General features: G+C 41.1%; 1 protein-coding gene across 1 annotated transcript in view; it reads right to left on the reverse strand.

Annotated features, from left to right (window-relative positions):
* The window catches only part of DHX32 (DEAH-box helicase 32 (putative)), a 58,539-nt gene that overhangs the window by 24,829 nt on the left and 8,380 nt on the right, over positions 1–25,330 (reverse strand). The window contains exons 2-3 of the mRNA XM_031957010.1: positions 9,679–9,773; positions 8,479–9,141 (exon numbers count right to left, since the gene is read on the reverse strand). Coding sequence (XP_031812870.1) covers positions 8,479–8,766 — 288 coding nt within the window. The 5' untranslated portion in view covers positions 8,767–9,141; positions 9,679–9,773. The remainder of the gene's footprint in view (positions 1–8,478; positions 9,142–9,678; positions 9,774–25,330) is intronic.

The following is a 25,330-nucleotide window of genomic DNA, read 5'->3' on the forward strand; positions in this document are numbered from 1 at the left end:
CCGTGTTTCTGGGACAGTAAAGGGCGCTGTTCCGAACAACCCTGGAAACGATACTGACAATCCAGTCAGGGCCAGGCCTTGTAGCCCTCTGCCCAAATGAGGGCTTCCCCAAAATGCCCAGCAGCTGAACTCCTGGCTGGGGCTGCCTTCTCATGTGCCCAGAGAGCTGGTACTTGGCCTGGGTTTTTGGCTCAAGATGCTCCCATCAGAACACCTTCCCACAAGCCTTTGGGGACCTCCTCACAATGAGCAGACCAGTGGTCAGAGTTCTGTAAACTGTCTGGCAGGAGGCCCTTTTGGGGGCAATAAGAGATTCTGGGCCAAATGCTTGTTCTAGTTTGGCAAATCCGAAATGGGGCTCAAAGAACACAAATGATTGTTGTAAAGACAGGGACTCCTCTGAAATGATTCCCAACACGCCACCTGATCTAGAAGCTCCCCCCTGCTAGAGCCATCTCAAGCTCCTCACTTCCATTTCAAAAGCCGTCTTCTCCAGTGTTAATACTGGCTCAAGGTACAGGTGAGCCCTGCACTTTATCCTGAAGCCCGCGTCTCTGCTGAGCTCCCTGGGGCCCTTGGCACAATAACAGGCCCCTTACGGTCTGCCAGATGCCATGTTCTCTCCAAGGGCTTCATGCACACACAGTCTCTCACCTGAGCACTCATCCTCAGCCCTGGCCTGGAGCCTTACCCTTGGGGCCCTCCCCAATCCTTGCAATTCAATGATGAACTCAAAGGGGACGACTCCATGTCCAACAACCCTATCCAGCTCTGGCCGCTTCTGAACTCTGCCCGTGAGCTTGGCTGGCATTTCCAACACAGCCTGCATCCCCCCCGCCCCACGCCCTTGCTGCCTATGGGCGCCCATCTCTTCCCCCAGCATCACTCAGGATTCATGGCCTCAAGTCATTCTAATCAGTCTCACATCTAGACTGCTGACTCGCAGATCCAGGGATCAGCTCTGGTCTCTCTCCTATCCACTACTCCTGCATCATTCTTTGCCTGCTGGGCGTTTCCAACTGGAGACCCCACACGCCTTTCAGAACCAACACATCCAGAATCTAATCAAGAATTACGTTTTTCTCCAATCTCATTCCTCTTCTCACCTTCCTTTATTTGCCCTCACTCTCCCTCCCCCCAAGCCTCCCTGACACCATCTCTCGTCTCCATTGCCTGCTCTTCACTCAGGTGGTCCCTGTCCTTCTCATCCCTTCGCCGCACTCCTTCAACAGCTTCCCAGTCGTCCCTTGCCCCAAAGAGAAGCATCATGGATGTGCTCTAGAAAGAGTAGCGGACATGGCATGAGGAAGACCCAATGGAGATCCGAGCCAAGACACAGTGAGGAAGGAGGACAGCCAAACTCTCCCCCTGCTGTGAAAATTTAGAAAACGCATCCGACTGAGTCCTGACCGCTCAGGCCTTGCCAGGAAGCGGGTCAGGGAGGTCTGGGTCAAAGATTCAGGGCAGATTGCAGAGGGGACAACAGAAAGAAATCCTACAATAAAGAGCTATTTTGGTCCAGGGGAAGTTTAAGACGCAAACCCAGAAGAAGAAAATGACTGAAAAGATCTCTAAGCAAAGCCTCAAAGAAAAATAGCATGGGCACAAATCCTGGAAGAGATAAAACAAGAGCTTAACATTAAAAAACAACAAAAAAAAACAAGACAACAACAACAACAAAAAAAAACTACAAATAATTTGGTAAACAACTGAGTGAAGTAGGAAAAATCCAAAAAGAATTAAGGGCTATGAAAGAAAGATTCAGAAAGAACATTAAACAACTTGAAAAAGGAGATACAGAATCTTTTCCAAGGGAAAAAAAAAACCCTAAAAATTAGAACAGACCAAATAGAAGCCAACAACATTAGGAAACAAGCTATTTTCAATAAAAAACAAAACAAAAATCAGAAGAAATTATAAAAACTCTTGTAACAAAAAGAATTGATCTGGAAAACAGCTTGAGAAGAGAATTTTTAAGAATTACTGGACTAGGGGGCAGAGCCAAAAAAGGCAGAGGGTGGACAGGACATTGCCTGAGCTCTCCCAGCTTCTGTCAGAATCAACAGCAGATCAAACCTCTGAATGGATTTTGGAGCAACAGAACCCATAAACATTCCAAGTATAACAATTTTACAGCATGAGATATCTCAGAAAGACTTCAGGAAAACTTTGTCTCAATTGGATAGGGGGGAAACACAGCCCTATGTGGCAAGGGAAGGTCCGTGGGGAATTTAGTGGGAAGCTCGAAATCAAAATACAGCAGCATTGGCTACTGGTTCAAAAGCCAGTGGATCAGCAGACCAGCTGTAAGACCTCCAACACAACTACAACTACAAAAGGCAAATAATGAGCCCCAGAACCAACCTGACAGATGGGACTTGGCCAAGTCCACCCAGAGCAGTGGGGAAGTTGGTAGCACTGGCTCTAAGGCAGCAGGAGGACCATCACCCACAGAAGAAGCTGAGGATAATCCCCACTGGGCCCTCAGCGCACATTTCAATCTTTAAAAATAAGTAAAAAATCTAAGAGAGTTCTGACCACAGAAAGCAACTATGGAGACAAAAAAGACCAGAAACCAGCCCAGAAGAGAATACCAAAGACAAAACGGCTTGAGGTAAAGCCTCCAAGGGGGGCTATCAATTGGTTTCAAGCTCGAAAGACTCTCTTGGAAGAGTTCAAAAGGATCTTAAAAGAGAGAGAGAAGAAAAATGGAAAAAGAAACAAGAGCTTTGCAGGAGAGTTTTTCTCTCTCTGGATGCAGATGGCATTTTCCATTCCAAGTCTATTGGAATTTAGACATCACATTTCAAGAAATCACAAAAAGAAATCGCCCACATCTCTGAGGGCAAAATGGAAACAGAAAGAATAGACCAGTCACCTGAAAACCCCATTGTGAAAATTCCTAGGAATACTATAGTCAAAATCCAGAGCTTCCAAGCTAAAGAAAAAACAGTGAAAATGGCCAGAAAGAAATCTACATATTGAAGTCAAATCACCTAAGATTTAGTACCTACAGCTATGAGTAGAGAACACTATCTCAGAAAGGGGGAGAAGAATATGCACATAATACACTATACTAAGCACTTAAAAAAAAACCTTTTTAATATAAAACATTATTTATCCTCACAACAATCCTGAGAGAGAGGTGATGTTATTTTCCCCATTTTGCAGAAACTGAGGCACAGAAGCTAGATGACATCTGAACTCAGGTCTTTTTGATTTTGGCCCCAGCACTCTATCCACTATGCTTCAAAGAATAAAGGCTGTTTATAGCCAAGAATATCTTACCCAGCAAAACTAAGTATAATCTTACAGGAGGAAAATGGATCTTTAATGAAATGGAGGACTTCTAGGCAAGCTGGGTAGAAACAGAAATATAATACAGAAAGAAAATGTTAAAAAGAAGTAAGCAATCATTGGGGACTTAACAAAGATATGGTGAAATAATACATAAATGCCTGAACGCTTATCATTATCAATGATCACTTCAGGGAGACTGATTAGATAGAGGGCCTGAAAGTATTCTATTATATTTAAGATCTTAAAAGAAGAATGGGAAGGAAGAGAAAGAGGAATAGGAAAAATGAGGAAAATTATAATATGAAAACAAGTACACAAGTAGAAGTCTATACAAACAGGAGCGAAGGGTGTGAAGAAACTAGTGACAAATGAACCTTACTATCACTTGAACTAGTCAAAGGAAAGAATACAAATACATACAGAGGTGTATAGAGAAATAAGTTTAATTCACTAAGGAAAGAAGGGAAAAGGGATGAGGGAAAAAGAGGGAAAGTAAGTTAAGGGAGAGATCAGTCTTAAGCAAAACAAATCAAAAAGGGAGCAGGAAACGGAAACAAAAGTAAAAGAATAGAATGGAAAGAAGAGCGTAATTAACAATCATTACAGTGAATATAAATATATACATTAACTCACTCACAAAATGAAAAATAGACAATTAAAGAAATAAGGGAAGGGAATAAACCTTTTTTGTGGCCTTTATAAATATTATCTCATTTGATTTTAACAACAACTCTGTGAGGCAGGGACTATTATTATCCTCATTTTACATTTGAAATAACTAAGACTAGGAAAGATTCAATGACTTACCCAGGGTTACACAGCTAGCAATTGTCTGAGGCTAAATCTGAACTCGGATCTGACTACAGGACTAGTGAGCCACCTAAGTGACTAAGATAAAGAAGGAAAGTATAGTTAGCTGAAAAGTAAAATAGACAACAAATTAATACACACACTCACACACATACACACAAATAGTATAGCATCTAAATACCAAAAGATAAAATTAAATGAGTGACTGGAGAAAGAGGTAGCAAAACTATTAATAGTAGGTGATGTCAATTTACTGCTCTGGGAAAAAGATAAATTTAATACCAAAAAATAAGACAAAAAAGAAGCAAAAGATGTGAACAGAATTTTAGATAAGCTGATTATCATAGACCTCTGGAGATCCCTGAATAGGAATTAAAAGAAGTATACATATTTCTTAGCTGTACATGCAACTTTCAAACACACAAAAAGACTATATTATTAGGGCAGAAATGGAGAAACTTATCTATCAAGAGAAATTTGGATATTTATAAAATCACTCATAGGCCATATAAAATTATCAGCTTATACAACTCAATCACCTGCAACTGCTTAGCAAACAATTTCATAGCCCAAGGGCCAGATGTTCCCCACCCTTGTATTAAGAGAAATCTTTCAAACAAATGCAAAAAAGAACTATTAAAGCTCATCTTTTATGTACCAAAATACAATAAAGTTATACTAAATAAAAAGCTGCTGAAGTTATTAAAAATTAAAGGAAGCCTCAATAACTTAATCCTAAATAATGGGTAAATCAAAGAACAAATCACAGAAACAATCAATGATTTTATTGAACAAAATGACAACAGTGAGACGATATAGCAAAAATTTTGGGAATACAGTCAAAACAGTCCTTAGGGGAATATTCGCATCTCTACATTCTCATCAATAAAAAAGAGAAAGTATGGATCATTGGGCAAACAAACAACAACAACAACCAAAAAAAAAAAAAAAAAAACCCCTAGAAATACAACAAATTAGAACTTCCCCCTTCTATTTAAAGACCAATTTGGAAATCCTGAAAATCAAGATATTAACAAAATTGAAAGCAAAAAAATCCTACTGAATTAATAAATAAAATCAGGAACTTAAAAAAAAAATCCAAAAACCTTAATGAAATTGATAAATGAATAGTTAATCTGATTTGAAAAAAAAAAGGAAAACTTGAGGCACATCAGTATTAGCTTTCTTTAGTGAGGGAGGGATGGTTTCACTGAAATGGGTATGTAAACATATTCTTGGAACCACAGTTAACATCAAATGGCAGGCATTCAATATTTATTCAAACTCGTATTTTATTCAGTATCTATTTTTTTAAGCTATTATAGTGGGTATTGAGTAAGCTATGAAGATGTGTAAGACATAATCTTTTCTTTTCAGAATCTATTAAAGAAGGAGAAGATACACAAATACAGATCCCTTTATATCACTGTTGAGGATACTACCTTATTACTACAAGACCCTCAGGCTCAAAACCAGGAGTCATCCTAGTTTCCTCCAGATCTCTCAATCCTCACACCCAAAGCTGCTGCCAGTTGGCCACCGCCACTCTGAGTGTGCAGAGGCTCATTTCATCACACCTAGATGACCATAACGGTGGGTCTGGGTAAATCCAAGCCTCTGCCCTCTGCAGGACGTTCTCTAGACAGCCGATAAAGTGATTTTCCCCAAATGGGTTTAACCATGCTGTCCATCAATAAACCTATCAGCTCCAGGGGCTCCCTGTCACCTCTAGGATCACTACACAATACCTGGGGGGGGGGGGGGGGGGTTCAAATTCTCCATAAGCTCTTCTCTTCCTCTTTTCTCCAGCCTCTTCACCCTGAATCCCACTTCCATCTAATCTTCCATCCAGGGACCCCAGCTTCCCAGTGGTTCCATGAACATGCCATGCCGTCTCCCTCTTGGCTCGGTGCACTCTCTGGCTGTCCTTCACACCTGGAGGGCTCCCCTACAAAGACTTCCCTGGCTTCCTCTGAGTCCCAACAAAATCTCTTCTTTTACTGGAAGCTTTCCCCAACCCCTCTTAATTCCAGGGCCTTTGCTCTGAGGATTATTTCCTATGGATCCTTGTATAGAATTTGTTTTGTATATGTTATTGTTTGCATGCTGTCCCCCCACCAGATTGCAAGGACTAAGACCGAGGCTCTCTTTTACCTAGCTTTGTGTCCCTAGTGCTTAGTCACAGTACCCAGCACATGATAGCACTTTAATCAGTGTTGACTGACTGATTGACTGAAGTACTATAAACAAAGTGCTATGAGAATTTAAGAAGGTTCACTTCCACTGGGCTAATTGTGAAGGGATTTAGGGAGACTTCATGAAAGTGAGCAAGATTTCAATAGGCAGAGATGGCATCCCAGACATATGGAATAGAATGGCCAAAAGCACGATGCTGGAACTGTGTGTGCAGAGAATGGCAAGGGTTCCAGGTGAGTGAAAACGAGCAGCTCTTGGTGCTAGACCTCAAATCAGGCTAGGAAATTTCAACTTGGAACAATATGCACTGCAAGCCAGCAGTTATTTTGGAGCCGTGAAGTGATGGGATCAGATAATTGCCTAATGGGTATTAATCTGGCAGCAGGACAAAAGAAAGGGTAGAAGGGAAAGAAACTAGAGGTGGAAGAAGAATAACAAAGGTCTGAACTAATACAGGGGCAGTGAGAACAGAATGAAGTGGACGAGGAGAGCTTAGCAATGAGTTAGCCAGGGAGCAGTAGAAAAGGGAAAGAATGGCATTAAAGATGGCCTCAGAGAGTCTGGAAAAATTGGAATAATGGTGCTGAGAGAGACTGAACTGGTGAAATCATTGGGAAGCCTGGGTTGGGGAAGAGAACTGTCAGATTGTCATGGATGTGGTCAATTTGAATACATTGTGGGGGGCAGGAGTGGGGAGTGGAGAGACAGACAGAGATTGATCCTGCCAGGCCGGACACGTAAGCAAAGGCAGCACCTCCCAAGAAAAGTTCAAAGATCCTTCACTTAATCCCTTGGTTTTGAGTGGCTTAGGAACTCTTGGCTAAATGTGGGAAGAATAAAACAAGACTATGAAGACTTTTTTTAGCCTTTAAAAATTTCTAACTTTTGACAAAACAAAAATAAAATTCAACTCTCCTCCCAAAACAGCTGAGCATAGGGAGAAGCCCACCCTAATTCTAAGCCTTAAAGGTACACAATTCTGGGAAATGGGCTTCTCCGTGCACACTGGCCCTTGCCATAACAGATTAGGAAGGATTTCTTTTCTTACCACCTGTGTCCACGGGATGGGGTGGGGGGTGGAGGGTGGGGGTGTCATTCATTGCCCTGAATTCTGCCTCCCAATTTTAAAAACCTCACCAAGTATTTATGAATAAAGAATAACACAAATACAGAAACTCTATTCAGGGAACAGAATACAAGGGCTTTCAGAAAATAAGAAAAAAGCCCATGGAAACCTCTAATTCCAAGGCCACGGGAAGCACTCCCACTCAGATCCCCTTATCAGTTAGTTCCTTTGGACAGAATGGATCAAAAACTTCGGGTTCCCCTGAGTGTGAATGGGTACAAATCAAATCAGAAACCTGGGGCAGAGTTCAGATGTGGGCCTCTCCTGGCTCCACCTGCAGTCACCCCAAAAGGTGGATGAAACAGTTTCCAATCAAGCCTTCCTAACCTTTTCCCCACCTCTCCCTGCCTTTTTCCAGCCAACCCGAACCCTAAACTTCTAGTTTGTTGTGCCCAGTTGCAGCGACCTCTCCGGCTGTTGCCCTTTTCTGCAAAGCCAGGGGTTAGACTGGGAGACTTTTAAAGTTCTTCCCCAAATTAAAACTGCTCACAATAAAATGGTGCTGCCGAGTTCATGTTTTTAATACGACTCTGGGTCTGTGCTGGATCCAGCAAGTCCCCGGGGCTGACTGAGGACACCGGACAGCTGTTCCAGGGACGGGGCCTGTGCAAACATGTGGCGGGTCAGACACGCATTTGGGACCTAAATCTCGGGAACAGCAGGCCCTCCTATGCCCAGTGTGACCTTCTTGGACCTTTAGGCCATTTATCTCAAGACCAGACTTTGAGAACAGGACCATAACCGTTTAGACTCAGTATTCAGCCTGAGGCCGCACATACCAAGATTTTTAAATGCTAATATGTACGCTGGAATCTTTTCTAGAGGCTTCTGGAGCTAGAGCTCCCCTGTGCCACCCTAAAGTCCTGTGCTGAGGAGAAGTCTATGAGCATCGCTTGGTTGGTATCCAGCTGGAGCTAAGACCGATCAGGCTCCCCCTGCTCCTGCTCTCTGGCTGCTAGGCCAGTCTGGCTCCCAATGGGCACCCAGCCCAGGCACCGGCAACGGCCTGTGGTAGGCCCCCCATCCCTCCCCCCAGAAGTACCCACCTGGGAGCTCTTGCCACACTTCGCCTCTCCGGCCACAATCACAATCTGGCTCTGGAGAAGACTCTCCATGAAGGGATATTTTTCTTTCCATACCGGAAGATCTTCTCTTTCTTTCAAAAGTTTATAGTACCGAGAAGAATAAGGCAACCCGTCGAAAGCATTGAGCTCTAAATCCTCACAGGCCAGGATTCCTTCATCGTCAGCGTCACTGGAATCCAGGGAGTCTGGGAAATAGCGCTTTTCACAGGGCACCTCTGGGCAACAATCCATATCTTCCCCCTGGATCATTCTCAGGAACGAAGTTTAGTCTGGGGAGGCCAGCACTGCACCAGCCATCAGCGCCTCCGGGCCCAGCCCAGTGAACGGCCCCGCGGCCCCAGCTCCCTGCTCATGGGCACCGCTCCTGTTGGGCTGCCGGGCAGCCTCCCGGAGCATGGGGCGGTCACTTCAGAGCTCCAGGACTGCCTCGAGGTGGCCTTCTGTCAACTGAAACCCAAAGTCACAAGGACAATCCCAGAGACAGCTCAGCGTGCGGGCAGCTGGCGGGTCTGCCCTTTCAAAGGCCGGGCCGGCCGCGCTCAGGCCGCTGCTGTCCCCTTTAGTTCATTCAGTGGGCTCCGGGGCTCCGGCTGACCTCTGGCACACCCTCCGCCTGGGGACGGCCTGTAAAAGAAAGCCACGGGGGGCCACAGTTGTGAAAGAGAGGACGGTCACATGGCCCCCTAATCCCAGGACAAAGAAGGCTGCTGGGGCCTGCCGGAAGGGGCAGCCTGGGGGTCCGCTCCCATGTGCTCTCCTATATCTGCGGCGGCTCCTTCCCCAGGAGAGCCCCTGGGATAGGAGAGGATGCAGAGCATTGTTCGGCATTCTAGGAGCAACCGGTTGTTGAGAGCTGCAAAGGAGGGGAAGGGGCGGCCCCAGCTCCTCCTTCCCCGCCCCCTCATTCAGGAAGGGAAGGGCCCCTGGGTTAGGGCAGCTCTTCCCAAAGCTTTCTGGCCTTAAATCACCCCCCCGAAGGGCCCCTGGGTTAGGGCAGCTCTTCCCAAAGCTTTCTGGCCTTAAATCACCCCCCCCCCCCCCCCCCCCCCCTCCCTCCCCCCCCCCCCCCCGAGGGATGGATCTACTGGCAGTTCCTGGCAAACACATCTTTATATTTAAAAAGCCCATTTCAAGGAAGGGGACAATCGCACGGTCACTTACCCTTGGGTGGTGGGGGGGTTGGGGTGTCGCTGGTCCCAAACGGGGATCCAATCCAGCCTGACTTGCTTAGAACCTTCCGGATGCTCACGGCCAGCCTGAAATTTCCAAAGGTAGAAGATGTGGGTCTTGGCCCAAGAACCTTCCCAAGGAAGCCTGGAGGTGCTGGCCACGTGGGCTGCGGCCTTGAAATGTCCCAGTGCCGGCAGGCCCTTATCTGGGAACCTGCTCCAGCTGGGCCCAAAGGCGGGGCCAGCCTGGCCCTCCTCCTCTCTCTTTCCCAACAAATCTCACCATAAATCAAACTGGGAGGAATCCACAGAGTTTAGCCCCAGGCTGAGCCTAGGAGGACAGGGCCACTCAAGTGATTAGGGGGTCTTTCCTCAGACACTGCCCCCCAGCCTCTCCTCGACTCCCCCTTCACTAACCGGCTACTCTCCTCTCCCTTGGCCCTGTGACACCCTCCCCACTCAGTCCTCTCCAGGAGCTGGGCCCCACATCCAGCCCAGGGCTCTCCTCAATGGCCAAGCCCTCCTCAGCTCCAGCCTGCCACTGCCCATCTCTTCCAGGCTGATGACCCAGCCCCTCCCAAAGGACCTCCAGCCAAACGGCCTTCCCTCCAGTTCCCTCCTCCTCCATCTTCCCACACCACCTCCCTCTGGGTGCAGCCCTGTCTTCCATCCCGTCCCCCTCACCCTCATCTCGTCCTCCCCAGATGGAACGTAAGCTCCCCCAGCCTGGCCAGGCTCCCTTTGGCATTTGTATTTCCGGGGCCATCCCCCCCCCCCCCCCCCCCCACCAGCTGTGACACCATGAGAAAGTGCCCCGACCCCCTGGAGGCTCAGTCTTCTCCTCTGTGAAATGGGAGCCCTTGCACCGTCCGGCTCACAGAGTGGCTATTGGCAAAGCGCCTCCTGGGTGTGAGCTGCTCCTGCTGCCGCTTTTCCGCAATACAAACACATTCCTGTGTCAGTGCAGTTGTGCAAAAAAGATGAGGGGAAGGAGGCACAATCTCTAATAAGCAGGACTTTCATAATCAAGACAACCCTCACTTTTCACAGAGATTTCGCTTTCTCCTCCGGGGCCTGGGGGAGACAACATGCGGACAAAAATGACAAGTGTCTAGTCTCTGGGTGGGTGTGGGAGGGCAAGCTCGGTACTGGAGAAGCAGGAAATGATGAGTAGGAGGGATGTCCTGGGATGGGGGTTTGGGGAGCAAGGATTTTAGTGGGACTTAGAGGAAGCTGAGGAGGTCAGAGGTAAGAGCAGAGTGGGGATCAGGCCAGGCTTGGGGGACAGCCAGAGAGAAAGCTCTGAGCCCAGAGATGGAGGTGAACAGCCTGAAAAGGGACAAGGGAGCCAGGCCATGAAGGGATCTGAATGACAGAGCATTTTGTATTGGATCTTGGAGGCGCTCGAGAGCCACTAGGGTTCACTGAGTGGGGGGTGGGGAGGGGGGCAGGGACAGGTCTGGCTTTTGGTGGCCAATGGAAGAGGGATGGGAAGGGGGAGGGACCCGAAGCAGGCAGACTCCCCAGCAGGCTTTACAAACACCTCTTTTCTTAAAATCTCACTTTATCTCCTATTTCTCCAAACATGGTCTCATTGGATCTCCACAACCCACAGGTGGGGTACTCCAGTTACCCCATTTTATAGATAAGGAAGCCGAGGCGGGGGTTAAACAAGCTGTCCAGAGTCACAAAATTACGATGAGAGGCCAGACTGGCTGCTTGTGGAGATGATGTAATTGGGTCTCCTTCAGACTCCTTATCTCATCTCCAGGAGGGTAGGACTCTCCCCCCAAATGAGTCACTAACATTGTATCCAGCAATCGATTCCAGTGGAGAATCCTTCCCGTTCCTTTGTAAGGACAAGATTAAAGTCCCCTCTGACTTGGCTCCCGCATCTTTCCTATTTCCCACTGATGCTAGGGACCCAGAGAAAGGCAGAATGAGTCCCTGTTCCCAGGAGCTCACAGTCCAACAGAAACAACTATGGGCGCACAAGGCACAGAGGAGATGGAAGGAATCCACGGTGGGAAAAATGGAGGAGATCTGAAGAGCCATTGTCCCACCATCCTTCACTCTTAGGGACTCTTAGGCTCTGGAGGGAGAGTTTCCAAAAGAACCTCGCCAACTCTGCCAAAGGCTACAACCTGGAGAAGTAGAGGGCACAATAGTTTCATTCCCATCATCTACTGAGAGTAAGAGAAGGGAAAATCTGGAAAGTGAACAGGCTAAGAGAGAGCTATGCTAGCAAGGGAAACTTGGGTTTTATCCTCGGCTTCAGACATAGGAACAGAGGTCAGGGATGTGGTGCATCTAATGAGGGAGGGTTGGAATGTTTCTGCAAATCTAAGCAAAGAGGCTTAACTGACAAAGGGGAGGAGGGGGGCAGGAAGAAAAGCACCAGTGTGGAAAGAAACTAGACTCCAAAGGAAGGGGCCGTAGTGTATAATAGGAAGGAGAATATCAGCAGAGGCATCCACAAAGTCAATGAAGAAAAAAGAAATCCAAAAAAGGACAGCAGCACAAGCCCAAGCTCTTGGATATTTATATACACAGGCACAAGTCTGGCAAGATAAATCAAAGGTCCTGACACAAGGAAGCAAACTTTGACAGCCAAGATATCACTGAGATTTGGTGTGATGGAGCTCGTGGATAGTGTTGTTCTGCATGGGTATCGCTTATTTAAGTGAAATTGGACAGGAAGAAATTGGGTTTGTTAAAACTGTATATTAAGCAGGTAGAGTAAAATAAAGCTTGTAAATTTATGACAGAGAATCAATTATTTTTAGAAGTTGTTTAATGAATGAAAATGAGTCTGTAAATTTATTGCAATGATATAATTACTATTTCTGGCATGATGTGTTTACCACCAGCTAGTCTATCCATTAGAGAAATAGGGTATTTTTTTTTTTTTTTTAGAAATAGGGTATGTTTATTTTTGAAATAATAAAGATCTAGATGGATTAAAAAATATTCACATATTCATGTAAGGAAATCTAAGAACAGAAGGATGGATCACCCTGGAGTGAAGAGCAATGGCAGGAGAAGCAAGTAATTTTATTGCTAGAGAATCCCATAGATCTGGACAGAAAGAGAAAAGAGACAAGGAGTTTGGGAAAGAGATCCCAAAGAAGAGGTCAAGTCAGGCCAACTACAATTCCTTCTTTTGGACAGATTTGTGAGCTTGGTAGCTGCAGTTCACCTAGATTTTAGCAAAGTACAAGATAGGGAAGGTGAACCTAGATTGTAGTTCATCTTCAAAACATCTGGTTGTTTTCTTGCACTTCAAGCTCAAGTCAACAGAACAAGCCAAAAAGCCAATGGGATGTCAGCCTGGGAAGCTCATCCAAGTCTAAAGAATTGGACTTGGGAAGCAGCATAAAGAATGTCACTGGAGAATAGCATGACTAGGTCAGAAAACATCATCATCATCATCATCGTCACCAGCAACAACCTGCCTTGTGGGAAGGCTACAGGATCAAATGAAATTATGTAACTTTAAAGTGTTCAGGTACTTACAGAAATGGGTAATTTATTATTCTTTGGCCACAGAACTTGTAACACAAAGAAAAGACAAAATAGAGACGGTACTCAGAATTGCACTGTTTTAGGCCATCTTTAAATACTAATTTAACTGTAAGAAATCAAAACATGAAATTCCTGCCTAATGGCCAACAAACTGACCCAGAAGAATCTTGTATGAATAACATTATCAGATGAGACAAGTTGGGGGCAGGGGAAGGTTAACATGAGAGAACTAGGATCCTCAAAGATTTTGGAAGGCACAGGTCCAAACTTACAAGGGCTAATTTAATTGACCAAAATATAGTTTTACAACTAGATTCAGCAAACAGACTTCCTGTGGATGAATGGAGGAAGCAGAAGTATATATCCTCTGTGAAAATTTGGCAGGTTTTCACAATGGACTGCAACTTCAAAGTGAACTGCCAAATTAATTTTCCTAAAGCCCAAAGCAGAAGTTTTTTGTTCTGTTGCAAAAGCTTCTTGGGCTTCCTCCCACTTCTAGGACAGAGGTTCTTAACCTTTTGGAACCAATGCCCTCCCTTGCAGTCTCGTGAAAGCTAGAGACCTCTTCTCAGAAACAAGACATTTAATGTATAAAATAAAATATTCAAGATCACTATGATATATAGATTAAACACTTATCTTACTTACCATTGCCAAAAACTGTGCTAAGGAAAACAATTTTATTGAAATTGTTATCAAATATTTTTAAAAAATACTCTACAGAAATGGTATTTGCATCCAGAGAAAAACTATGGAGACTGATGGACTAAAGCCATTTTCACCTTTTTTTTTTCTTCTCATGGGTTTTCCCTTTTGTTCTGATTTTTCTTTCACAACACAACCATTGGAAATATGTACATATATAACCTATCATAGACTTGTTTGCTGGCTTGGAAAGAAGTTGGCAAGGGAGGTAAGGAGAAAAAGAAATTGGAACTTAAAATCTTAAAAAAAAAAAAAAAAAAAAAAAAGACTCCACAGGCTCCAAGTTAAAAATCCAGGCTTTAGAATAAATACAGACTTCATCTTGGCATCTAAAGGAAGAGTTTGGGTCCCGTCTCCTTTTCCAAGTGGACCATTATTTCCCTTCATGCTGCTCTGAATTCGACATGCCTTTTCCCAACTTGGTGTCTTTTGCCCAACTTTTCCTCTGGATCTGGGATTCTCTGCTTTGTCTTAGAATCTTGAGCTTTCTTCCAGGCTCAGGTCAGCTTGGGTTTCTCGTCCTAGCATTTCCCCAAATGCTCCTCCCGCCATCCCAGCTCCCAGTGTTCTCTCCCCTTTCTCAAATTATCTTTGATCAACTTCTCCAGTTACATGCTGAATCCTCCAAAGATAACCTCTAAGTTTCTTCAAGGTAAGACCTGGGTCACTTTGTCCCACTTTGCAGGATTCACTGCCCAGAACAAATGCCTAGTGCTTCTTGGTCTCCAGTGGAGTTGTGGATGGGGTAAATCATCTGTGAGTGGGGGTACAACGTTCGGCACATATTGCCTAATACATACTTGCAAGAGCACTAACAGATGAAAAACAAAAAGAGGGAAAAGGGGCTATATCTATTTCTTAGGGTAATCTATCTGAATGCTCTGATAGCAGAACCAAAATAGCTGGACAGACTAAATACTAAAACACAAAATCTGACCTGGAGCCTAAACAATTTTGAAACCACTGAAGGATCAAGTTGCAAGATGCATGAGAGGATAAAAGAAAGGTAACAAAGGGGAAAAAATGTTTTTAGGTTACAGGCAAAGAAGCTGACTGTGCCTTTACTGGTAAAGAGCACACTTATGTCAAAGAGCCCCATATACCAACATAGGTCTCTAAGATACAGCTTGAAAGAGTGGGCCAGAGACCTGAGAGGTGAAGGGAAACGGTTTGCCCAGGGTCACAAAGCAAGCCATTCTGTTTAGAGATAGGACTTGAACCTTGGTCTTCCTGACACTCTTCTTTTTTTTTTAATTAAAATTTTTTTTTTAAATTAAAAAATTTTTTCCAGTTGCACTTAAAAACAAATTTATTTTAAAACTTTTGTGCTCCAGATTTTCTCCCTAATCCCCACCCCATTAAGAACCACATGTGAAGTTATGCAAAACATTTCCATAAAATTCAAGTTATGAAAGAAAACATGGGTCTCCCACCTTAATAAAATAAAAGTTAAAAAAGAATGAATGATTCATTCTGTATTCAGACACAATCAGGTCCTTTTCTGGGTATGGAAAGGATATTTCATCATAAGTTCTTCAGAGTAGTTGTGAATGACTGTACTGTTGAGAATAGCAAAGTCATTTACAGCTGGTCATTCCAGAACATTGCTATTACTTTGTATATAGTACATTTCATTTTGTTTGAGCTCACAGAGGATTTTCCAAATTTTTTTCTAAGAGCATCCTGCTCATCATTCCCCTAGAATAATAATATTCCATAACAATCCCATATCACAATCTATTCAGCCATTCCCCAACTGATGGGCATCCCCTCCAGAAATTTCCAATTTCTTCCCCTGAGAAAAGAGCTGCTACAAATATTTCTGAACATATAAGTCCTTTCCCTTTTTTTCCCCTGTTAAATCTCTTTTGGTATTCTAGTAGTGGTATTGCTAAGTCAAAGGATATGCATGGATTTATAGTAAAGTGGGCATAGATTATATCTTTTGATCATTTATCATTTGGGGAATGGCTCTTATTTTATAAAATTGACCATTTCCCTCTATGTTTGAGAAATAAGGCCTTATCAGAGAAACTTATTTCAAAATTTTTTACAATTACTATTTCCCCCCATTTATTCTATTCTCTCTTTTCACCCTGTCCATCCTCAAAAAGTATTTTGCTACTGACTACTCCCTCTCCCAATATGCCCTCTCTTTTATCACCCTCCCTTCTTCTGGTATCTCATTCCCCTATTTTCATACAAGTGAGTAAGATTTCTGTGTTCATATTTGGTGTATAATTTATTTCCTCTTTGAGCTAACTCTGATGACGATAGGGTTTTCACTCCATTACCCTCTCCTTCTCCTCTTCCCCTTCACTGTAAAAGCTTTTTCTTGCCTTTTTTATGCCATATAATTTACACCATTCTACTTCTTTCTTTCCCTCTCTTCCAGTCCATTCCTTTCTCACCCCTTAATTTCATCAGTTTTAAAAGATATTATCCCTTCATATCCAAGTCATACCTGTGCCCTGTCCAAATATACTCTAACAAACTGTCATAATAATGAGGAAGTTCTAATGAGTTACAAATATCATCCTCCCATGTAGGAAGGCAAACAGATAAACTTTATTAAGTCCTTATATATCACTTTCCTGATTACTTCCTTATACTTCTCCTGAGTCCTCCCTTCTTCTGGTATCTCATTCCCCTATTTTCATACAAGTGAGTAAGATTTCTATGTTCATATTTAGTGTATAATTTATTTCCTCTTTGAGCTAACTCTGATGACGATAGGGTTTTCACTCCATTACCCTCTCCTTCTCCTCTTCCCCTTCACTGTAAAAGCTTTTTCTTGCCTTTTTTATGCCATATAATTTACACCATTCTACTTCTTTCTTTCCCTCTCTTCCAGTCCATTCCTTTCTCACCCCTTAATTTCATCAGTTTTAAAAGATATTATCCCTTCATATCCAAGTCATACCTGTGCCCTGTCCAAATATACTCTAACAAACTGTCATAATAATGAGGAAGTTCTAATGAGTTACAAATATCATCCTCCCATGTAGGAAGGCAAACAGATAAACTTTATTAAGTCCTTATATATCACTTTCCTGATTACTTCCTTATACTTCTCCTGAGTCCTATATTTGATAATCAAATTTTCCATTCAGCTCTGGTCTTTTCATCATGAATGCTTGGAAATCCTCTTTCAGTGAAGTTTTACCTTTTTCCCATAAAAATTATAGTCAGTTTTTCTGGGCAGGTGATTCTTGGTTATAATTTTAGCCCCACGCTTCTCTGGAATATCATATTCCAAGTCTTCCAGTTCTTTAATGCAGAAGCTGCTAAATTTTGTGTTATTCAAACTGTGGCTTCATTATACTTGAACTGTTTCTTTCTGGATGTTTTCAATATTTTTTCCTAAATGTGGGAGTTCTGGAATTTGGCTATAATATTCCTGGGAGTTTTCATTTGGGGATCTTAGAAGATGATTGATGGGATTCTTTCAATTTCTATTTTATCCTCTGGTTCTAGAATATGAGGATAATCTTCCTTAATTTGAGCTCTTTTTAAATTATGACTTTTGGGTAGATCAACAATTTTTAAATTCTCTCTCCTGCAATTATTTTTCAGGTCAGTTGTTTTTTCCAATGAGATATTTCACATCCCATCCTCCTCCCCCCTTTTTTGGTTTTTCTTTATTCTATCTTGATTTCTCACCCAAGTCATTACTTCCATTTGCTGAATTCTAATTTTTAAGGAATTATTTTCCTCTGTGAGCTTTTGACTTTCCCATTTGGCTAGTTTTACTCTTGTATTCTTCTCATTAGTTTTTTGTATTTCCTTTTACACCACTCTCAATTCTTTCCCTAATTTTTCCTCTCTTGATTTTCAAAATCCTTTTTGAGCTCTTCCATGGCTTAAGCCCAATTATTACTTTTCTTGGAGACTTGGAGGTAGGATCTTTCTTGGTAACTTTCTATGGTCAGAAACCTTTTCTGTTGTCTGCTCATTTTCCTAGCCTATTACTTGGCTTTTAATTCTTTGTTAAAGTAAGGTTCTATTTCCAGGGTTGGGGGTACACTGTCTCAAGTTTCAAGGCTTCTCTGCAGCCATTTTCAGAGATCTTTCTAGGGACCTGACCACAAGCCCTCTTATATGCCCTGGAACAGTTAGGAATGTCCCTGCCCCACTGCAGCTGTAAAATCAAGTATGCTAAAACCAGAGTACTGTTTTGTTGACACTGGGATTATGTGCCGGACTCCCACCTTGTTGCCACAGATTCAGGGGTCCCTGCTCTGTTCCTGCTTCACTGGCATGGGGCTGGAGCTGGAGTGACCTGCACCAGGGACTGCACACAGGACTCCCACCCTGTTGCCACAGACCTTTTCTGCTGACCTTCTAAATGGGCTTCAGCTGGAAAAGGTTCTGTCTTTTTGGGTGTTCTGATACTCTAAAAATGTGTTTAGAGTCATTTTTAAAAGGAATTTGGAGCTGTTTAGGGAAGAGGTCGGGTGAGTTGTTAACCCTTTACCCTGCCATCTTGGCACTCTTGTTAGCCATTCTGCCACACTGTGCTGAATGTTGTTAAGATTATACCAAGAAAATATCGGTAATTACTAATCTACTGACGTATATCCTAAGCTTTACAAAATACCAGTGATAATAGTCTACAAAAGCTTCAAAGGCAGCCTTGATGAAAAAGTAAGGAAGGCTTAGGCAGTCTCCTAATTACAACCTGTAGCTTCAGGCCCACAACTGACCGAAAGGTTGAGTGATCCTGCTATTTTTGCTTGCTTGTGCACACACACACATTTTAATAATTTAATAATAACCCCTCACAGGGTTAAAATTCAGGCATAGTTTCTTTTCCAACAAAATGTCCTCTCATTCATTTAAGGTCATAAAAGAGTCCTTGACAAGTTTAAAAGCTTTCTAAATCCCAGTATTGAGCAAGACACAAAATGGAGGGGTATGTTTACTGAGAGCTCACCACTACCATGGATGATGTCCCATCAAGGGCTGACAAGGAAGAGGATTTCCCAGTAGATGGTGAAATCTTCCAGATGTTCTTGTTTGCAGATGGCATTTATTATACCAAGCCCCAGAATATCACAGCACCACCTTGTTTCTTGTGAATTGTCCAGTGGCTCAACAACTGACATGGGAAAAATCCAGTGGATAGAGGCTATTGTCCAGAATGCGCACTTTGAAAGGCTGCTCAATGAACTAATCTATTAATACATATATAAATGTAATGGAGACAGGGCCTGAAGATGAACTGGGTCTAAAATGGAACAAGAAGGGAGTGGATTGGATGCATCTGGAAAAGTGCCCAGAACTTTCAACGATCCTAAGCTACTCCCTGACACCTCCTCCTTTGAAAACATATATTCTTCTGGTGATATAACAAGACTAAAATGCCAGTAGCTGAGGAAGTAAAACTGGGCTCCCCTACAGGGCAACAAGGTAAATAGAGTTATTAACAAAAATCACCTGTGTGTAAAAAAGCCTCAGAAAACATATAACTAAGAAGAGCTGAGTTGGCCATCCAACAAAGACGGTCAAATCCTGAGGGCAGCGTCTGCTATTCTGGATGAAATCTGATGTACTAGGACACATAAGATGTGGACAGTATGAGAAAGCATGACTAACTCTGCAAACTTCAGTGCTGGAAAGGATGCCCACAATGAGGAGGTCATGGTTCCATTTTAATACTGAAGTATTGTTTTTATTTGCACAAATGACTGAGTGGGATTGCTCTAGAGTAATCTATGGATTCCAGGATTTAGAAAAGACCATTTCTTCAATTCCATTTGTTTTCATTAATGAAAACCTTAGTAAAGCCTTTCTGTTTTGCTTCTGAATCTTTTGATCCTATACAACAAACACTAAACAACACCTCCAAAAAAAGTCCACTTTGCTTTCAGAAATTTGAATTTCAGAAAATGAATTTGCTTTCAGAAAATCTAAATGGATTACTAAAGCAATCAAATCACAGAAGTATTCATTATTAATTCTTATCCTAGGTTGGCAACTAGTAAGTAAAGGATAATTAATAATGTAATTATCAGAACTCATAAAACTTCATCAATTCACATACAAATATATTACTTTTGATTACAAAAAAAAATCAGTGTTCTATATATGAGATTTCCCAATTGGAATCAATTGTTCAAATATAATTATCACATCTCCCTTAGCAACACAAGTTCTTTGCAATTTAAGAGTTTTGTTAACAGCTGCAAACTTTATATAAATAAGCTGCTCACTGTTTCTCTAAATTATCTTTGTTTTTCACTGCATAATGTTCTACTTGAAAGTTTGGTTAAAACTTTTTTACATAGTTCAGATTTCCTTCTTGCTCCAAAAAGATTGTAAAGCTCATTCTTGTATCAGAATCCTTGTACTTTATACTTTGTGGACATATCTCATTTGATTCTCATTTTAATTTTGACATGTGAGGCAGCCTTCAGGTGCATAACATGTAGCATGATTCCCACTTTACAAATCAGAAAATTCAGGCCTAAAGGGATTGAGTGGCGTGATCCTGTTTTCACATAGTTGATGGATTTTACAGATGGGAGAATCACCAAGCTTTGCTGACTCACTCCACTGCACCAAACAACCTCTTTTTAAAGAAAGGCTAAGAAAATGATAGTTGTCTTGCATGTGTTTTAAAAACATGATAATTATAAATAAGCTAATGGAGATATAGATCTGATATATGTGTCAATGTTTGTTTCTTTCCATGTATCAATCAATAGGTATTGATTGTCTTTGCTAATATGGTTAGGAAGATCAGATTAATGCCTTTCAAAGAAAAGCAGAATACATCTCTGAGCTACCTAATTCCCATTAAATGGTGAGCTAACTTCTGAAAAATTCAGAAGAACAGTTAATGGGGCCTAGAGCAGGAAGCTATGAGTTGTGGTAGGAAAAGAACTAGATTTGGAGACAGATCATCTTTTGGACAGTGGCCAATTCAATAAGCTTCAATTCTGGGTCCTCAACTCTGTTACATGCCCATCCCTTATAACAAATAGCTAAAACTATGGGCCACCAAGATCTCTATTTAAAAATTCATGTTTCATTCTGTACCTTTAGTCAATCGTTTCTCTGCTTTCAAGTGGAAACATTCATCATCAGTCTCAGAATAAATTCCAAACTTGTGGTCATTGCAATAGTCAATTTTCTTAAATCTTTCATCACTGTTTTACTTGATAACAGTATCAACAAGTTCATAAAAGTCCTTCAAGGTTTATCTGGATCTGTTCCTTTAATCATTCCTTCTGGTACACTAATGTTGCATTATATTAACTATGTTCATTTGTTTAGCCATTCTCCAATGATAGGCACCAATTGGCTTTAGTTCTTTGCTACAATAAAGAGTGATGGCAAAATTATTATTATTATTCTTTCTACCTTTGGGGTATAAACCTAATAGTAGTAAGTATGGGTCACAGTTTAGAGGTCTTTGGGTTACAGTTATCAAAGTGCTTTCCAGAACTGTTGGATCATTTTATAACTCAACAATGCATTTGTCTTCTAAAAGCCCCTCCAATAGTTGGTATTTTGCCTATTTATCATCTTGGTCAATCTGATGGAAATGTATTAAGATTTCAATTTGTCTCAATTTATGTTTCTTTTGTTAGTGAATTGAAATACTTTTTCATATGGTTGTTGATAGGTTGCCTTCTTTTGCAAGCTGCCAGTGCATAATTGTTTCTTCTGTTGAAAAATAACTCTTCATAATGGCCTTGTATTAATTCCCTATATAGCTTGAATAGTAAGTGATTGCTATTTTAAGTGATAGTAATTTAAGTTAGTCTTATAATTTCTATAAAATGTTTTGTAGTTGTATTTATATAACTTGTTTCTTCATAGCTAGCCTTCTAATTATTGTGTATGCTCTGTAGTTATTTTGGAAAAGCCTCTAGCATTTCTCTATTGCAGATAATGTTAGTCTACACTTTTAGTTAGATGCTATTTATCATACTATGGAACAATCCCATTTATTGTTATTCTTCCCCCCCACCCCATTTTAAAAACCTTTTTGTTTAGAGTTCTGAGTCTCAAATTCTATATGAAAACATGAAGAATGAAGGCACAGCTGGTACTAGGGTACTTAAACCCACAAAATTACTGGGCTGAAAAGAAGGGTTTTTCAAAATGATATGTTTTTTTACCTAAACAAATTTGGGACTAAATGAACAATTCTGATCATTTTTACAGCTGTAGTCTAATAATTAAATGACAAAAGACTTCATAAGAACTAAACTATGTAGTAATGAACATGCTTTAGATTTACACCATTGTAAATGGTGGGAAATTACACCATTGAAATAGAGAGCAAAAACAAACCTACATCGAACTAGTTCTTAGATTTGCAGGGTTTTACTTTTCCCTTTTTAAACAAAAATTGTTGACTTCACCCTATCTAGAACATACAAGGACCAAGGACTGTCAGTAACTAAGAGTTGTGCTCAGGCTGTTTTAGGGCAGGTGATCCTGAAGACCTCACATACAACACTTCAGAATTGCTCACATTCTGCTGGCCTTTGACCTTTAATTGATCACATTCTGGATTATTTTCTTCTTCAGTTTTTTCTTCCCTTTCCTCAACATCAGCTTTGTCGTCGTCGTCGTCATCATCAACCATCTTCATCTTCATTGGTTTCTATTAAATGTAATACAGATCTTGAACTACACATTTGCTCAAGTAAAAAGTCAGTTTTGGAGTTACAGTAAAAGATGTTCCATTTTCATTCTAGTTGGTGCTTTCAGAAATTTCCCGATGGGAAAAGAAAATTGAGTAAACATCCTTGAAAACTTTTTGCCACAGTTCAAACTATCCTAGTTTTTCTTGATAGTTTTCAAAGTGATATTTCCACCCCACCTACCTGACACTCTGTATTAGTCATAACTTCTGCTCCATCAAAGGAGTAGGGATCTGAATCATCTGTTTCTGAATGCATCCAATTTGTCTTTGTCAACAACTAACCAACATTTATTAAGCGTCTACTACGTACCAGATACTGTACTAAGCACTAAGGATACAAAGAGAGGCAAAAAGCAGTTTCTGCCCTCAAAGAGTTTAATTTAATGGGGAAGACAAAAATAAGGTTTTAAAAAAGCACTGGGACTTGAAGCCAAGGAAGTTAAGAAACAAAAATGAGGGAGGCATGGACTCAGCCAGAAAGAATGCTGAGGGCAAGGCAGTGTTGTGTTTGTGGAGCAGCAAAATGGCCTATCTGTGGGATTTAAAGTGAAATTCCAATGTGAAGCTCACACATTGGCCATCATCTGAGAACTTCATTTTAATAACTTACCAGTGCTTCCAAATAGGCTCATTAAATTCCTAAACCATTTCATTGAACAGTCAAAATTTTCAAACAGTCAGCCAGAATTCAGGAATTCTTTAGGGCTATCCTTTTCTTTACCTATTTTCCCTCTTCTTTAGAGTTTACCTTTTTGTTAATTTCCTCTGAATTTTGTCATCCGGTTTCCATTTACATTTTTCTTCTGTAGTTCATAAATTGCATTACTTCACTTTTTTTTTTTTAACCAAAAAGTGGCTGGTGAAGAATTCAAGATTTTTTTTCAAAGGGATGAGATCTAAGAACTTTGCTCCTCTACCTGTGCACAATTAACTTGAAGGTTTTTGAGGGCATTCAAATATAGCTTAATTATTTTTGCAAAATTTTGAAGGTATCATATTGATGTTCCCTTAAAGTCATGTATTCTTTCTTGAGGGACTGAAAAATTTGAGAATTGTGAATCATGACATATCTTGCTGTTTATATTTTTATCAATTTCTTCTTCCACTTTTTCAACATTCTCCACTTCTTGTTGATTGAATCTGGTTTGTCAGACCTTGTCAATGTTTGAATATTTGATATGTTGGAAATAAATGTTCCAGGCTTTTCAGGAGTATGGTTTTTTGTTTGTTTTTTGCTGAGGCAACTGGGACTAAGTGACTTGGCTAGGATCACAGAGCTAGGAAATATTAAGTGTCTAAGGCCAGATTTGAACACAGGTTCTCCTGACTTTAGGGCTAGTGCTCTATCCACTGCACCACCTAGCTGCCCCAGGAGTATGAGTTTTTGAGAAAGAAATGAATGTGACAAAAAGGGGATCTGGGTTCCCCAGCACAAGTAATTTGTTCTCTTTAGTATTTTAGAATCTGTAGCTGTTGTGAGGAATTTTTAAAATGTCACATCATATTATAATTGTTCTTTGAATGTTTGATAGAATTCACTTGTATCTAATTGGGAAAAATAATTTCTACAAAGATTCTTCATTTCCTTTTCCCTTTTTTGATATTAGCAAGTTAGCTTCCCTCTTTTAAAAAAATCATGTAATTAAAAATTATCAATTCAATGGTTTACCTTATCTCTGACTTTCAGAATTTTTGTTTTTGTGTTTGTTTAGAGCCTAGAGGCAGGAAGACAAGTTCAAATCCATACCCAAGATATTTACTAGTTGTGTGTCCTTGGGAAAGTCACTTAACTTCTGTTTGCCTTTATCTACTGAAAAAGAAAATAGCAAAGCGTTTCAGTATGTTTGCAAGAAAACATCATGGATAGTTTGATACAGGGAGTCACATATGACTTAATAACAATGGGTTTGACAAAATTGTTGCTTTTCTAATATTTTTAGTCACATGAATGAATCATTTAGTCTTTTTTTTTTTTTTTGGCTGCTTAAAGTATTTAGGAGACATATTCCCCTTAGGACTGCTTTGGTTATATCCCCAAAGTTTTGGCATTATCAATTATTTCTGTGTTTTGTTCTTTAACTCACTGACTCTTTTCCATTAGTCTTCATTTATGTTGGAATCCTTCTTCAAAAGCTCTTCATTGACTGATTTTTATTCTGTTCAGCAAAGGTTTTATTTAACTATCTCTGCTTTTCTGAATTTGCTTATGAACCTGCACTTGTGGTCAATTTTTGTATAATATTTTTTATTACCATTCAATAATCACTAGATACTTATTATAATTAACTTTTCTGAAGTTCTATTCATGTCTCTTAATTTTTCTTGTATATCTTTTTGTTAAGATTTATCTAGGTCTGAAAGAAGCACATTATAATCTTCAACTATCTGCTTTCAATTTCTCACTGTAATCGGATTATATCATTGGATGCAATGTAATAATTAGCTTGCATTTAGATTTACAGAGTCTTCATATGTATTATCAATTTGATTCTCAAAACAATCCTGGGAACTGGGTATTATTCCCATTTTATAGATGAGGAAACTGAGGGAAAAAAGGTTAAGTAACTTGCCCAGATTCATGTAGTTGTGTGTCTCAAGCTGGATTTGAACTCAGGTTTTCCTTGACTCTAAAACCAGCATTCTATCCACTGTACCAGTTGGTTGTCTCTAATTACATAAGTATCAATGCAACATATTATGTACTGATGTTTTAATAGAGCCTTTAAACACAATGTAGTTTTCATGGTTA

Source organism: Sarcophilus harrisii, chromosome 2, assembly GCF_902635505.1.
Source record: "Sarcophilus harrisii chromosome 2, mSarHar1.11, whole genome shotgun sequence".
NCBI classification, from domain to species: domain Eukaryota; kingdom Metazoa; phylum Chordata; class Mammalia; order Dasyuromorphia; family Dasyuridae; genus Sarcophilus; species Sarcophilus harrisii.